The following is a 17,777-nucleotide window of genomic DNA, read 5'->3' as shown; positions in this document are numbered from 1 at the left end:
GAGAGCTCAAGAACAAAAAGCTAATTCACTCAAGAGTAGTAAAAGGGAGGAAATAGTCAAACTCAGGGCTGAAATCCACCAAATAGAAAAAAGAGAACAATGCAAAGAATTGGCAAAACCAAAAGCTGGTTCTTTGAGAGAATCAACAAGACAGATCCCTAGACTAATTAACTAAAAGGCCCAGAGGCAGTATCCAATTTAGCAAAATCAGAAATGAAAAGGGAGACATAACAATAGAGGAAATTCAAATGGAGGAAATTAAAAAACTCATCAGATCCTATTACAAAAGCCTATACTCAACAAAACTGGAAAATCTAGATGAAATGGATGGTTTTTCTAGACAGATACCACCTACCAAAGTTGGAACAGGTAAATTTCTAACCAGGCCCATATTCCATAAGGAAATAGAAGTCATTAAAAACCTCCCAACCAAAAAAAGCCCAGGGCCAGATGGATTTAGTTCAGAATTCTACCATACTTTTATCAAACTATTCCATAAAACAGAAACAGAAGGAACACTACCTAATTCATTCTATGAAGTCACAATTACTCTGATAACTAAGCCACACAGGACTGTACCCCCCCCCCCCCAAAAAAAAGAAAAAAAAAAGAACTTCAGACCAATCTCACTTAGGCATATCAATGCAAAAATAATCAATAAAATTCTTGCAAACCAGGGAGAGGCAAAGATTAAAACAGAGACTGAAGGAACACCCATTCAGAGCCTGCCCCACATGTGGCCCATACATATACAGCCACCCAATTAGACAAGATGGATGAAGCAAAGAAGTGCAGACCAACAGGAGCCGGATGTAGATCGCTCCTGAGAGACACAGCCAGAATACAGCAAATACAGAGGCGAATGCCAGCAGCAAACCACTGAACTGAGAATAGGTCCCCCGTTGAAGGAATCAGAGAAAGAACTGGAAGAGCTTGAAGGGGCTCGAGACCCCAAAAGTACAACAATGCCAAGCAACCAGAGCTTCCAGGGACTAAGCCACTACCTAAAGACTATACATGGACTGACCCTGGACTCTGACCCCATAGGTAGCAATGAATATCCTAGTAAGAGCACCAGTGGAAGGGGAAGCCCTGGGTCCTGCTAAGACTGAACCCCCAGTGAACTAGTCTATGGGGGGAGGGCGGCAATGGGGGGAGGGTTGGGAGGGGAACACCCATAAGGAAGGGGAGGGGGGAGGGGGATGTTTGCCCGGAAACCGGGAAAGGGAATAACACTCGAAATGTATATAAGAATTACTCAAGTTAATAAAAAATAAAATAAAATAAAATAAAATAAAAATTCTTGCAAACCAAATCCAAGAAGATATCAAAACCATCATTCACCATGATTAAGTAGGCTTCATTCTAGGGATGCAGGATTGGTTCAATATACAAAATATAATCTACCATATAAACAAACTCAAAGGAAAGAAATCACACAATCATCTCATTAGATGCAAAAAAAGCATTTGACAAAAATACAACACCCCTTCATGTTAAAAGTATTGGAGAAATCAGGAATTCGAGGCCTATACCTAAACATAATAAAAAGCAATTTACTGCAAACCAACAGCCAATATCAAAGTAAATGGAGAGATACTTGAAGCAATCCCACTAAAATAGAGGACAAGGATGCCAACTCTCCCCATAGCTCTTCAATCTAGTACTCGAAGTGCTGGCTAGAACAATAAGACAACAAAAAGAGATCAAGGGGATACATATTGGAAAAGAAGAATTAAAGGTATCACTATTTGCAGATGATATGATATGATATGATAGTATACTAAGTGACACCAAAAATTCTACCAGATAATTTCTCCAGCTGACAAACAACTTCAGCAAATTGGCCGAATATAAAATTAACTCAAATAAATCAGTAGCCTTCCTTTATACAAATGATAAACAGAATGGTTAAGATCAAAACCTCGGGTGACAGCACATGTTGGTGAGGATGTGGAGAAAGAAGAACACTCCTCCATTGCTGGAGGGACTGCAAACTGGTACTACCACTCTGGAAATCAATTTGGAGGTTCTTCATAAAATTGGACATAGACCTACCTAAAGAACCAGAAATACCACTCTTGGGAATATACCCCGAAGATGCCCTATGATGCCACAGGGGCACATGTCCCATGTTCACAGCGGCCTTATTCATGATGGCCAGAAGCTGGAACAACCCAGACGTCCCAAGATGGAAGAATGGACACAGAAACTGTGGTCATTTACACAATGGAACACTACTCAGCTACTGACAAAGAGGGCATCCTGAGTTTTGCAGGCAAATGGATAGAACTAGAAAATATCATCCTGAGTAAGGTAACTCAGACCCAAAAGGACATGCATGGTATGTTTTCACTAATAAGTGGATATTAGCCAAAAAATAAAAATAAAAAAGTACAGAATACACAAGATACAGTCCACAGAACTCAAAAAGGTCAACAAGCTAAAGGGCCCAAGTAAGGATGCCTCGGTCCTACTTGGGAGGGAGAAGAAAGCAACCACAAGGGGAGAGGGAGGGAGGGAGGGACAAGGAAGGGAATAGGGATGGGGAAAGGGGGAGAGGGGAACATGATCTGATGTTGGGTCGGGGAAAAGGACTGAAGAAGCCCTGAGAGCCAGCAGAAAGAATGGAAACAGGCAACCTCAGGAGGAAGGAGGTTGGACAGACCCTCTAGAATGTACCAGAGACCTGGGAAGTGAGAGATCTCAGGATTCAAAGGGGGGACCCTGGATGAAAGGCCCTACAGTGGGGAGAGGGAACTTGTAGAACTCATCTCCAGCAGAAAAATGGAGCATCAAGTGAGGGGATGGGGTTGCTATACCACAGTCAGAGCTCTGACCCATAATTCTTCCTGTCTGAAAGAAATGCAGGGATTGAAATGGAGAAGAGTTTGAGGAAAAGAAGGTCCAGTGACAGGCTCAAAGTGGGATCCAGCTCAAGGGGAGACCCCAAGACCTGATACCATTATTGAAGCTATGGGGTGTTCACAAAAAGGGACCTATCATGACTGCCTTCCAAAAGACCCAACAAGCTGCTGAAAGAGTCAGATGCAGATATGTGTACCCAACCAACCAACAAAAGCTGCTGACCCCTCTGGTTGAATTAGGCAAAACCTGGAGGAAGCTGAGGAGGAGGGCTATAGAAGAACTAGCAGGCTCAATTAACCTGAACCCCAAAGATGTCTTAGACACTGGATTACCAACCAGGCAGCATATACCAGGCAAGATGAGGCCACCAACACATATACAACAGAGGACTCCTGGGTTTGGGTTCAGTCAGAGAAGATGCACCTAACCCTCAAGAGACTGGAGGCTCCAGGGAGTTTAGAGGTCTGGTGGGGTGGGTTGGATGGGGACATCCTTCTGGAGACTGGGGGGTGGGGGAAGGTTATGAGATATGGAACAGTTGAGGGGTGGAATGGGAGGGGAATAAAATCTGGAATGAGTGAATGAATGAATGAATATTAAGAAAGAAAATATTAGATCAGCACATATATCCCTTATTAAAACTGATCAGTTCATTAGCTATGAAGTTATGCATATCAGAGAACATGCTAGAATCTGTCTTCCCTAAGAATACTTACAGCTTTGTAAGTATAATCATACCAAGCTAACAATACCCTGTTGACCAAAATAGCTATATAATACACTGTAGCATCAAATAAGGAACCCAGTTCTACACTGGGTTCCAAATTCCGTGGATGCCAAAGTTCTGGGTATTCCAAAGGACTTGGATCTCTACATACAATGAGCAGTCCTTAGATAGACACATACAAAGCAGCAGCACCCTTTTAAGGACTGAGATGAAAAACAACAGTGGAAAGCCTTAATCAGGTTCTAATAAAAGCAATAACTGAAACCTTAGGCTAAAATATATCAGTCAGGTAGATGGTAAGAAATGTGAAAAACTGAACTCAAGATGTTAAGCATTTCAATAAACAGGAGTCTTGCTAAGATGTACTTGTGAAGTAAGACATTCAGTCTCAACATGTATGTAAATATAGGCATATGTATATACACAACACTCACAAATGGAAATTCAATAAAAATTTAAAGTTCTAATATTCAACATTCTATCAGATACAAGGCAAATACTGCATATTAGTTTCTATATCACTTCCCAAACAATAGTGAAAGCAAATGAGTTTCTTTTCAAAGAGTGTCAAGTGTGGTGGTGCACTCCTGCTGCACCAGCATTGGGAGGGAAAACTTAGAGGATCAAAGGTCAGCATCATCCTCAACTGTACAGGGAGTTTGAACCCGCCATGGGACCAAGTGGCCTGTTAAATAAAAGCACCTTCTGCCAAGACTAGACTTGAGTTCAATCTCTCTAACACACACACTCACACACACACACACACACACACACACACACACACACACACACACACACACACACAATCTCTCTCTCTCTCTCTCTCTCTCTCTCTCTCTCTCTCTAGCACATGCGCAGTTATACATTAATTAAAAATGCAACCTAAATAAGACATCTGTCTCACACTTTCTTGTTCCAAAGTTTGGGGATCATCAAAGAGGGAGCAGAAAAATCCTAAGAGCAAGAAGAAAGGGAAGGTCTGTAGCAACAGTATTTGCCAGGCATGACAAGTAGCAGCACACGTGGACCAGGAGCCACAGGAACTGCACACACAGGACCTGCTGAGATCAAGCCAGCCACAATTTTGAAATTAATTTTACAAGAGAATAGAAGAATATAAAAAGTCATCTTGGATATCTTTACTCTGATTATTGTATGTTTTATTGCCCATCTATGACGATAAAGCAAAATACACAATTTATAAAATGCAATTTTTTCTTTAAATTTATGGAATTAACTATACTTAATCATAAATTGCAAATCACAAAATCAATGCTGGTAGTTGTTGTACTTATAAGGTCACTGTCATATATATTTACAAAAGTAGGTAAATGATACAGCATAACTACTACTTTGATACATTTCATATATGTTTAATGTTTCTTAAAAGACTTGGTGGCAGAGATGAGGAGAGAGCAAAGCGGGTCCGAGCACTGACTGCTCTTCTAGAGGACCAGAGTTCAGTTCCTGGCACTACACAGCAGCTCCCAATGGTTTGTAATCCCAGTTTTAAGTCAACTTGACACTCTCTTTAGCTTCTCTGGGTACCACACACAGAGTACACATACATAAATGCAGGCAAAATGCCTATAAATATAAAACAATAATTTAAAAAGATTTTTAAATGATGACAGATAAACTTCCTTTTCTAATGAGACATATAAAAAGTATTTTATTGAATGCCCTTCACCTTTGTCACAGCCAGGCAACTTAACCAGAGACTACGAAGACTGAGAGAAGTACAGACAAATGTGTGTTAACTATCCAAATGGAAAAAGGCTCTCTAGGTCAACCTGGCTATTTTGCTGTCCTGGAACTTGCTAGGTAGACCACACTGCCCTTGAATTCACAGAGCTTCTCACTGCCTCTGCCTCCTAAGTACTAAGATTACAGATGTGCACTGCCATGTCCCATGGGGAAATATGTCAAGTAATAAAGTACAAGTAACCTTATCTTAAAACTGAGAGCAAGGGTGTGACTAGACATCTCCTTACTGTTGATAGACAATGGCTAGTAAGCATACGAGAGGATGTTCAATGACAGCTTTCAGAGAAATGCAAGGCAAAACCAAAATGAAATGCTATCTCACTCCCACTAGGTAGCTATAATCAAAAATGATGGGCATGCAGCTGTCAATAAAAAGAGAAATACGAAGTTCTGCACACTGTTAATAAGAATGTAACACAATGCAAACACGTCTAAGAAATGTGCATTTACTCAAGATATTAAATATAACTCAGGTATTAAATAGCTTTTTAGATATAAGTTCAAGAAAAGGAAAATAATTATTCATGTAAAGAATGTGATCATCATATTCCATAATAAGTCTCCTTTTCTACTATCTTTTAGTTAAAATCCCCCTACATTTGGAAGTTGTTTTCCTGTTGTAATATGACATATCAGAATTTTTTCTATATAACCATAGGCAGAAACTTACCTAGTAGCAAACTGAATGAGTGCATTTTGAAGAGTTTGTCTAATTTCAAGAAGAAATGTCTCATCATCACTTAAAGTGTAATACCAGTACTGGACATAATCCCTTAAGGAAAACTGGATAACCTACAGCAAAACATTAAGGGAAAAAATGCTTTAAGGATTTAAAAACTAACAGCAGCAAAAACAAAAACTAAGACATATTTTTCTTACATTCTTCTTCCATACATCTTAAATAGTGATAATAAACATCGATCTTTACTAAAAACTTCATGTTAAAAGCCATTATAAAAAAACTTTTAAAACCCCAACTCATTCACTTCTAACTTTTAAGCAAACTCAAACATCATTTAAGACTACCTACATTCATACAGAGAGTCTGAAAAACATTTTCAGTCAACTTAACTCAGTTCAATGGATGAGATGTAAATAATGCTGACAGGCATTCAAAGAAACAAATGTTTTGAAGATGCCTTCATCAAAGCCATTATAATCTAATTACAATAACTAACTTAATTCCATTAATACCTTTAATGCAGTCAGTGCCATTAGTCCATAACATCAAGATTATGATTTCTACAAGTCATGTAAGTTAATGAAGGGTTCATTTATAAAATGTTAAAAGTTTAATGTATAGATTATTTAAAATGACTACATAATCAAAACATTACCAAAAATATCTATGAGGTAGATATCTAATTCTAATTAACAATTTTGACCAAATAAGAGATATGCAATTTTAAGAAATGAAAATAACTCAAATTTAATTTACCTCACCAATGAAATTATTCAACAAGGTTGACACATTAATATTTTAAATTACAAAATTACTAGACTATTAGATGGCAGCAAAAGTTTTCTAATCTAGAGCTAACCCATAATAGCTATCACATTAAATAAACTATCTCATTACAGGTACCTTGTAAGTAGAATTATTAAGTACAAAATTTAAAAATAGCATTACGATATAATTTCAGAACATTTCTTAAATACCTAAGAGGTGTAACTTAGCATTTGCAAAAGAAACATACATCAAATACAATAGATGAAATTGAAATACCACATACTGAAACTCACTTGCTGGAGAGGCTCATCAATTATATTGGCACCCGTCAATCTTCTATCAATCTTAATAGTCCTGGCTTCTCGTTTCATTTCTTCTAAGCACTTAAGGAAAACCGTGATCCATTACTGAATATCTCCTTGATTTCAGATCTCTACAATTAGCTTCAAATTGAGGTGTTATTAATACTTTCCAGTATTTCCCAGCCATTAAATAATTTAATAAAATAAGTATAAGCTAAATTTTATTTCTTAGGGCAATAAAATTAGATATCATTATTTAGGGAAAACACTATTATTTTTTTGTTACATTAGCAAAGGTGAAAAAGGTGTGGAAACAGAAAAGAAAGGTAATTGCCATTGTTTGACCAAACCTTCAAACTATGCAACTAATATTTATGGTCTGTCCATTGACTGTTCTTACTGACCATCTAAGTTTTCCTTCCTAGTCTAGCTACCACGAGTATACAGTCAAACAAATTTTAAAGTTGATTCTAATTAGAGGCAATTTGAAACAACAAGGAAAACACAGTTCTCTACTTATTAGCAGTCATCAGAACAATCATTATGCTGGGAATAGGGAAAAATGAACTAGGAGTCTCTTAAATAAGTCCAAGGATCAAGATACAGTCATACACCAAATAACACCAGCAACTATGGGCCAAGCAGCTGAGAAATTCCTACCACCAGTGAAGAAGCCAAAAGGGAAAAAAAGGAAATACAGATGATATGTGTAACAATTTATGCCTAAGGTTTAGCAGAAGTTTTTACAGACTTCTACAAGCTCCCTTAAAAACCTTGAAAGCAAAGCCCTAATACTTAAATGGTTTTATTAGACCACTTTGCTTGCTTGCTTGCTTGCTTGTTTTGTTGTTTTGTTTTGTTTGAGATAGGATCTCACTATATAATCTTGCCTCGCCTAGAACTCACCATGTAGACCAAACTCTCCTCAAACACAAAAAAAAACTCCTTCTGTCTCCCAAATACTAAGTTTAAAGCAATGAAAGGAGTGGCCCGCCACAGTGTCTTTGCTTCTTTTCAGTTTAGATAATGCCAATACTTACCATTGACTAGTGTGGTTGGAGTATTCATTATAGAAACATACTAAGCAGTGTGTTGTCTACAGCAAGATCACATGCGCTAGGTAGGCAATAGGCTATACCATTTAGGTTTGCTTCTGCACATTCTATGATACTCACACTAATAAAATCCCTAATAAAGTGGTACTGCTTAGAATGCAAACTTTTTTTTTCCGGAGCTGAGGACTGAACCCAGGGCCTTGCGCTTACTAGGCAAGCGCTCTACCACTAGCTAAATCCCCAACCCTTAGAATGCAAACTTATTGTTAAAGAATGCACAACTATATTCAAAACTCATTTTAAGTATAACATGAACAATAAGGATTTTTTCTTAGACTATATTTATAAATCACACATTTAAATAAGAAGTCAAAACTTACAAAACTGATTTATAAAAACATAACTATCTTTATTATCACCATGAAAATCTTAATTCTTATGTTTGTTATTCTTTGTTTTGCACCTTCCAAATGAATGAAAACTACAGATGGTTAAGAAAGAAAATGCCTAATTCCTTAGAGTTTTGTAAACAAAATCAAAGAATATGCAGTGATAAAAGTTCTAAAGAAACAGAAAACAAGAAGTTCAGGTAACTAAGAAGGTTTTAAGAATGACATCTAGCTGTACCACTCCACGGTATTCACCTTTGGAAAGGTAAGTCAGTATTCAGAGATAGGTGCACAAGAGCCAAGACAGTCACCCCGAAGATGAGGAAGTCAGTATAGACATGCAAGAAAGTGTTACTGTGCCATAAAGAAGAACGAAATGACGCCACTTGCAGAAAAAGACATATCTTGAAGACAATGTATTAAACAAAATAAGTCAAACAATGGATGACAAAGTTTCATGGTTTCTCTAATATCTAGAAAGTCACAGACAACCTGGTAGTGTAGAGGGACAGCAAGGATAAGGACAGAACTAGTGAGGAGGGAAAGATGAAGAAAGTAGGCCAAGGGTGAATGTGATCAAAGCATGTCTATATAAAGATGTTATACTGAACCCACTAATGTCTATAATTATCTGCACTAATAATCACAATAAACTGTATTAAGAAAACAGTTGTAAAATGTATAAATGAAACATCAGCTGATAAACATAAAACAGAATGTGGGATTCTTTCACTTCTATAATATAAGCTAACACAGTACATTACTTATTTATTTGTTACATTTTAGCATTAATGTTACTGTAAGGTTAAATTATTGGCATCAATTTTAAACCATTTCCCTCTCCACATAAAATGAGACCCACATTACACAAAACTTGAAGGTACAGCAACTATGAAATCTATGTACCCACAGAACCCAGTATCTACCTCATTTATAAACTTTAACAGAAAAATAGCATTATTCAGAATGATAGCTTAACTGCAATCTATGCTTTTCAAAATAATTAAGCAAAAAATATACATTTTTCTGTGAATCCTATTCACTTTATTTCACGCAAACCAAGTCACTGGCATTCTTATAAATTATATAAATGAGCTTGATATTAAGACAGGAAAACTAAAGTAAGCTAATAAATTTCTATCTTTGCATCACATTTACATTCCCATTTGTTTACATCTAATACTAAGAAAGTTTCCAAGATGATGTTTAAGATCCCAGTAAGTTCTCAGTAAGATCAAGCAGCTCTCATTACCATGTACACACACTTGTAAAGGACAGCCTTGCTTGGCCATGCAGATGCACTGATTGCTGCAAAGAAGTGTACTGTGAGGAGTACATTCCTTTACACCACCTACCTTAGGAACCCCAGGTGATGTTGGAGGAAGAAATGAGTGTTCACACTGCTCTAGGTATTTTTCTGAGTTAGTTTTCCCATACAGAAGAGTAACCACTAAACCCCTATGGGGGAAAAATAATTATAGGTTAAAAAACAAAGTATTTCTATACTTTATAATATTTATTAAAATACATTTCTCAGACTTTATGGCTTAGCATTTCTTAAAACTTAAGTCTTGAAATTTCAAAAATCAACATTGACAGATTTTTGTTAGGCTCTGAAACAGCTAGAAGCATTCAATGAATTACAAAGTGTTTTTTCAAAGTTTTACTCAAATAACTTTAATTTTTAAAACCTTCAGTCCTACAAATAATAGAGTATGCCTTTAATTCTAGCACTCAGAAAAGATAAGGGCAAGCAGATCTCTTGCATTGGGGCCAGCCAGGGTAATATAGAGAGACTGTGTGTCAAAAGACCAAAACCAAAGCAAAACAAGGGGAAAGGAGGAAGAAGGTCAATACAGAAGGAGGGAGGAAAGGTTAAAATGACACTGATAATGTGTAAGAAGGTTTGAAAGAATCATTTTATTATTTATTTACCTAAAATACATATTACATCTGTGTGTGTGTGTGTGTGTGTGTGTGTGTGTGTGACAGAGAGAGAGAGAGAGAGAGAGAGAGAGAGAGAGAGAGACCTGCACTCGTGTAATTTGTCTTCAGAATTTGTGATACATATCACCTGTAGATGATATGCCCTGTGTTTTGGTCCTGTGTTTCAGTTTGATTATTAGGAGCACTTATAAATACAATAAAGTGATTATTTAAAGTTGTACTCTTAAGATCATGACTGATAAGCACTAATCTTAGGCAAGAGTAAGAAAGCAAGTTCAAAGAACACTTGTAATTATAAACTAGTCAATTCTTCTAGCTGATGCTTAAGTACAGCTAGAAGCTACAACTGGCCAGAGGATAGCTGAAGCACTAAGGTTTTGACTCATAATCAAAACCTAGGGGCTATAAATTATTAAATAATCCATCTAGCTGGGCATGGTGGTGCATGGCCTTTAATCCCAAGGCCAGCCTGATCTACAAGTGAATTCCAGGATAGCCAAGGCTACATAGAGAAACTGTCTTGAAAAAAAGGAAGTAAATGAATAAAGAAATAACCCACATAATAAATACAATAAAATGTCCTGAAATAATACAATGCTAAAAATTATCCCATGATTTAACAACCACCACCACCCTTGTGCTTCCCCCTGTCCAAAGTGTGTTTCTTAATATTGCAAATAAATGAATAAATGATTAGCTTTAACTGCAAAAAAAAATCTATTATCACCATCATTTTTGATGAATAAACTATAGAAGACTTTAAAACTTGATAAGTTCTTTTATCAAAGAGCCAGATGAGTTGTTCACAGGAAAATATACTCCTTTCAAATGTGTGCTTTAGGTAAACAGCAACACATCTTTAAAAGTTAAGAAAAAGCTAAACTAGCAAATGACTTTGAATTTATAAAATGTCCTCACTTGACTCTTAAAAAATATATTTTGTTGCTTAATTTACAATACATTGAATGATAGAAAGTTTCACTGAAAGGACAATCAGTCCACATAATCAAGGTCACAAAAAGAGAAGATATGATTCAGAAAAATACAACCTTGTTGGCCATAACGAAGCATTCTGAGAATGTCTGATTAGCTAATTTTCTTTAACTGGGCTACAGGGAAAACAAAAGACCCTTATTTTTTTTTTCCTTTTCTTTTTTTCGGAGCTGGGGACCTAACCCAGGGCCTTGCAAGTGCTCTACCACTGAGCTAAATCCCCAACCCCAAAAGACCCTTATTATGTCAGGGAGTCCAATAGGATCAGTGGGCCAGTACAGAATCACACTAATTCACAGCACAGCATTAGTTTGGAATCTCACACTCTGTCCTATGACTATAAACATTATTTAAAGAGGTTTTACTAATTTCACCACACCTTCCAATAATCTATTTTTATCTAAAACCTTTACAGAATTCTAAGTATGCAAACCATTTTGGAAATTATTCCTTGATAAATTAGCAAAATCAGAAAAAGGTCAATAAAACTTATAGTAACTGTAGTGAGTAGATGATTGCCCTTTCATTTATACATTCTTATGTAATTTACTGTTAAGAAATCCTTCTCAAGGGGGCAGTGGTGGCACACACGTTTAATTCCTAGATCTCTGAGTTTGAGGCTAGCCTGCTCAAGTTCCAGGAGAAGCAGAGTTAAAGAGAAACCCTGCCCTATCTCAGAAAAAGGGAGAGGGAGAAAGGGAGAGAGGGAGAGAGGGAGAGAGGGAGAGAGGGAGAGAGGGACAGACGGAGAGAGGGAGAGAGAGGGAGAGAGGGAGACAGGGAGAGAGGGACAGACGGAGAGAGGGAGAGAGAGGGAGAGAGGGAGACAGGGAGAGAGGGACAGACAGAGGGACAGACGGAGAGAGGGAGAGAGGGAGACAGGGAGACAGGGAGAGAGGGAGAGAGGGAGAGAGGGAGAGAGATCTTGATCCTGCTTATTGTCTTAGAACTCTCACCTTTGTCTCTAAGGCTACAATTTCCTCTCTTTCCAAAGTACTGGGGAATATCTTTAAATACTTTTCCTTCAGTCTTGAAAAAGGACTTATTTTAATTATGAAATTAGAGGAATCTCTACCTTTCAGACTCTTAAAGTTTAGAAAAGCATCTCTTTATGAAAAATAATCTTTCCAGTCAGTAAAAGCAGCCTTGACCCTGTGGCAACTCAGTGTAGTTAGAGATCTCTTCTGGCTTTGGACCGGCACATTTGGTTTCAGACATCCTGTACCAATGCTTTCATTAAAGATATTCTGAACTCTGTGTCACCTGACTCCTGTGGCTGAAATAGATTTAAATACTTCAGTTCAAGACACTGCATCTAGGAAATTTACTAAGAAAATATTGAATCTAACAAAAATATAGTTTTGTGGCAGAACTGCTCAGTAACCAATGGTGTGCTCCCTAGAAAACGACCACACATAACTTTCAATATACACATATATATACACACTGCAAGTCCACCTCAAGGAGAGGATGGGTAATAGATATCTTCAGAAGCCATCCCGTCCATATCTCACAGACTCTATGTCCTAGTTTATGAGCTCATTCAATCAGCTAAAGCCACCTGAAACTGTATGTTCAAAAATGCATCCAAACAGAGGCTTCAAAATACTTTAAAAAAGTATTAGGAAATGTACATTGTATTACATAAAATGGACTTTATAAACACAAATGCAAGTCAACAACAAAATATTCATTCTAGCTGAGCTACACTGGATGGTGTCTCACAGGCATTCTACCATCTAATCTTTCCTTATAATTTTGTCAAATACCAACAGTTATGTGCACAAAGTTACAATATAGTTTGGCTGGAACCTTCTTTGTAAATGTTTATAATTTAAGGAAAATTACAATACTATAAATCGAGCAACCATAAAGAGAAAACTATGAATGCAAGTATTTATCTGAACTGTCTGGACCAAAGTAATAACATTCATCTGAAGGCACAATGATTATTTTGACATCTAATTAATGAAATTGTATTTCCTTTAATTTAAAACTAGATGTGTTATCTCAGCTGATCATAGTTCCCCAATAGATAATAAAATTCTAACGTTAAACCAAGAATATTGATTTTTATAATATCAAAGATATTTTTATGTTTAGTAATTAAAACTTCATTTCTAAAGATAACCACGACATACAAAAGAGTATCTTAATTTCACTTGAAGTTTTTGTAAACTTTGGTAAACAAAATTTGAAAACTAGCATTCACAAATAAATGATACTCCTAGTTCTCAGTCAATTTGTTTCTATTTCAACAGAATATCACATATAAAATTATAAAATATTCACCGCACATACTTACCCTCCCACAAAGCAGAGGATATAAAATGCCAAATAAAATATTACAAAGGGTCCAAAGGTTATTAGAAAAAGGACAATGCCAAGGCTTCCCCATCCCCATATGGATAGACTGGCCTGAAATAAAGCAAAGGAACAAAAGGGGGGGAACGTAAATAAAAACAAAAGAGAGAATTCTTCATATAAATTAGAAAAAAAAACTTTTCAGAGGTTTTTAATTTCTCCTTTTAAACAACAATGACTTAAAATTTTTCATTTTATATATTTACAGTATAATTTAGTAAGCATTAAAGTATTTACTTTTATAAATGTTCCATATCATTGGATATTGATCTCTAAGAAACAGTACACAAGAAATTTAGTGGTATCATTAATAAGTACTGAGGGGGAAAAGTGGTAATACAAAGTTGCAATAAGAGATAGTTATACAAATTACTGAATGAAAACCTGCATAAGAAATGAAGTATTTATAAGATAAATGAATATTTCTATTTGTAAAAGCATACAGAAAAGTACTGGGATAACTGACTAGTTTACAAAGTTATTATTTACAATAGTTTAAAATTACATCTCAAGAACTATAACATAAACATTTTAATTAAAATTTCAATGTACATTATCTTACTGAAAACTATATTTTTATTATATCCAAGTACTACACAGAAACTCAAGAAAATATACTTGAGAAAACTCCAATTTCTATCACCAGAGCTAGTAACAAGTCTAACAAAATATGTCCAAAATCTCCATCTTCTAAAAGAAAAAACAAACTAGTTATAGAAAAGCACACTGTTTTATTCAGTAAAAGTATTCCTTTGTTAAAAGCAAACTGGATTTCTGCAATTTAAGTCTTAATGAATAAATAAAGATATTCAATTCAAAGAGCTTCTCCATAAATTTGCTATGCACTGTGATATATACAAAGATGGTATTTGTCTCACTTCTGTTACCAAGAACAGAGACGACTGTCTTATGAGACAAAACAATTAGACAGTGAACCAAAAGAAAGAGAGAGAGAGAGAGAGAGAGAGAGAGAGAGAGAGAGAGAAAGCATTACAAGATGTTACACTAAACAAAATTAGCACCAAAAAACCTATAGCACAGACAACACATATTTTCCATTATGAATGAAAGGGTTCTATGTAGTCATTCACCAATCACTGACTCCTTTGTATGCAGCTAAGCACAGTTGAAGGTGCTGATAATCTAAGTAGCAAAGCACAACCTTGTCAAAGAAGCACAGACATGCATGTCTACATGGCTCCACATGTCTACACTGTGGAGAGAGTAAACACAAACTAGTGAAGATAGTTCATCAGACACGGCAGCTCCTCCAGAGCAAACAAGCAGCTGAGAGTGATTAGAGAACACAGAAACAGAAGACTCTTCGGCAATGATTTTGTATTTATTCATATTCTCTTCTATGCTCTTCATCAGTCTTTTTGCCATCACCACCTCCCTGCTTCAAGGAGTAGCACAACTATTGTTCATTTTTATTTTTGTTATCCTTTTTCTGTATCCTGGCCACTGATGCCTTATAGCCTGAGTCAGAATAGTCATAAATTAAAGTAGGACAGAGGTTGGAAGTAAAGCAAAAAGCACCCTTGTCCCTGTGATCATCACTCAACTCAACAGATAGCACCTACATCTCACTACAGTATTGCCAGATGCACAGCAACAAGAAACATTCTGTCTCCCAACGTCCACCTTTTGCTTTACTTACAGAACTCTTGGGGGAAGTTGGTAAATTCCCCAGAAAGGTGAAACTAGATGGTTCAGCCCACCTTCTCTACTGCAATCTGACTTAATATTAACATTAATTCTCTTTATGTATACAGATTGATGCTTGTTAACTAAATAACTTGTTGATTAATGATATATTCATAAGTTTTTAAAACAGTAAAACTGCTATCTCAGCTTGGAGAACAAGGGAGCCTTCTCAAATACTTAGTCACTAGACTATTTAGTTCTAATTGTATAAATCTTCTATTTTAGTCTTATGTTTGAATTATATCTTTCTCAATTAAACAGATTTTCTTTTTTCCCCCAACTTTATTAATTGGGTATTTCTTATTTACATTTCAAATGTTATTCCCTTTCCGGGTTTCCAGGCCAACATCCCCCTAACCGCTCCCCCTCCCCTTCTATATGGTTGTTCCCCTCCCCATCTTCCCCCCAATTACCACCCTCCCCCCAACAATTACGTTCACTCAGGGTTCAGTCTTGGCAGGACCCAGGGCTTCCCCTTCCACTGGTGCTCTTACTAGGCTATTCATTGCTACCTATGAGGTCAGAGTCCAGGGTCAGTCCATGTATAGTCTTTAGGTAGTGGCTTAGTCCCTGGAACCTCTGGTTGGTTGGCATTGCTGTTCATATGGAGTCTCAAACCCCTTCATGCTCGTTCAGTCCTTTCTCTGATTCCTTCAACGGGGGTCCTATTCTCAGTTCAGTGGTTTGCTGCCGGCATTCACCTCTGTGTTTGCTGTATTCTGGCTGAGTCTCTCCAGAGAGATCTACATCCGGTTCCTGTCAGCCTGCACTTCTTTGCTTCATCCATCTTATCTAGTTTGGTGGCTATATATGTATGGGCCACATGTGGGGCAGGCTCCGAATGGGTGTTCCTTCAGTCTCTGTTTTAATCTTTGCCTCCCTATTCCCTGCCAAGGGTATTCTTGTTCCCCTTTTAAAGAAGGAGTAAAGCATCTGCATTTTGGTCATCCTTCTTGAGTTTCATGTGTTCTGTGCATCTAGGGCAATTCGAGCATTTGGACTGATAGCTACTTATCAATGAGTGCATACCAAGTGTGTTTTTTCTGTGATTGGGTTACCTCACTCAGGATGATACTTTCCAGTTCCATCCATTTGCCTATGAATTTCATGAAGTCATTGTTTTTGATAGCTGAGTAATATTCCATTGTGTAGATGTACCACATTTTCTGTATCCATTCCTCTGTTGAAGGGCATCTGGGTTCTTTCCAGCTTCTGGCTATTATAAATAAGGCTGCTATGAACATAGTGGAGCATGTGTCTTTGTTATATGTTGAAGCATCTTTTGGGTATATGACCAAGAGAGGTATAGCTGGGTCCTCAAGTAGTGCAATGTCCAATTTTCTGAGGAACCTCCAGACTGATTTCCAGAATGGTTGTACCAGTCTACAATCCCACCCACAATGGAAGAGTGTTCCTCTTTCTCCACATCCTTAACAGCATCTGCTGTCACTGGAGTTTTTGATCCTAGCCATTCTGACTGGTGTGAGGTGGAATCTCAGGGTTGTTTTGATTTGCATTTCCCTTATGACTAAAGATCCTGAACATTTCTTTAGGTGCTTCTCAACCATTCGACATTCCTCAGCTGTGAATTCTTTGTTTAGTTCTGAACCCCATATTTTAATAGGGTTATTTGTCTCCCTGAAGTCTAGCTTCGTGAGTTCTTTGTGTATTTTGGATATAAGCCCTCTATCAGTTGTAGGATTGGTAAAGATCTTTTCCCAATCTGTTGGTTGCCGTTTTGTCCTAACAACAGTGTCCTTTGCCTTACAGTAGCTTTGCAGTTTTATGAGATCCCATTTGTCGACACTCAAACTAATAGAAGAAAAAGTGGGGAAGAATCTCAAACACATGGGCACTGGAGAAAATTTCCTGAACAAAACACCAATTAAACAGATTTTCAAGGAGCTGGCAAGATGGCTTAGCGATAAACATTCCTGCTACCAAGCCTACAAACCTTAGTTCCTACCTGGGACCCATACAAGAAGAGAGGACTATTTCAGGCATGGTGTCTTCTTTACATGCACACAGTGAAACGTGTATATACACAAAATAAGGAATAAATGCACAAATAAATATGTAATATTTGATTTAAAAATAAAATTTCAAAGTAATCACAATTAACTGGAATTAGTTAACAAGATTAACTAACACCACAATTAGTTACCATGGAAGACACAAAATTTGTCTTACATCCCAAGTTTTCTGTAG

General features: G+C 36.9%; 1 protein-coding gene across 8 annotated transcripts in view; it reads right to left on the bottom strand.

The window, feature by feature from the left end:
• Positions 1–17,777, bottom strand: part of Snx13 (sorting nexin 13) — a 111,486-nt gene that overhangs the window by 54,812 nt on the left and 38,897 nt on the right. For 4 of the 8 annotated variants that reach the window (XM_006240022.5, NM_001399694.1, NM_001399693.1 and 1 more), the window contains exons 2-5: positions 13,804–13,916; positions 9,914–10,016; positions 7,106–7,195; positions 6,033–6,154 (exon numbers count right to left, since the gene is read on the bottom strand). In XM_006240022.5, the coding sequence (XP_006240084.1) occupies positions 6,033–6,154; positions 7,106–7,195; positions 9,914–10,016; positions 13,804–13,916 (428 nt within the window). Of the gene's footprint in view, positions 1–1,075; positions 1,093–2,004; positions 2,033–6,015; positions 6,155–7,105; positions 7,256–9,913; positions 10,017–12,573; positions 12,775–13,803; positions 13,917–17,777 lie in introns of those variants that run through there. The other 4 variants (XM_039112496.2, XM_039112495.2, XM_063262094.1 and 1 more) reach the window with 4 other exon arrangements.

This window comes from Rattus norvegicus, chromosome 6 (genome assembly GCF_036323735.1).
Source record: "Rattus norvegicus strain BN/NHsdMcwi chromosome 6, GRCr8, whole genome shotgun sequence".
In the NCBI taxonomy this organism is placed as follows: Eukaryota; Metazoa; Chordata; class Mammalia; order Rodentia; family Muridae; genus Rattus; species Rattus norvegicus.
The sequence above is the reverse complement of the archived record's forward strand: the minus strand, read 5'-3'. Positions and strand labels throughout refer to the sequence as shown.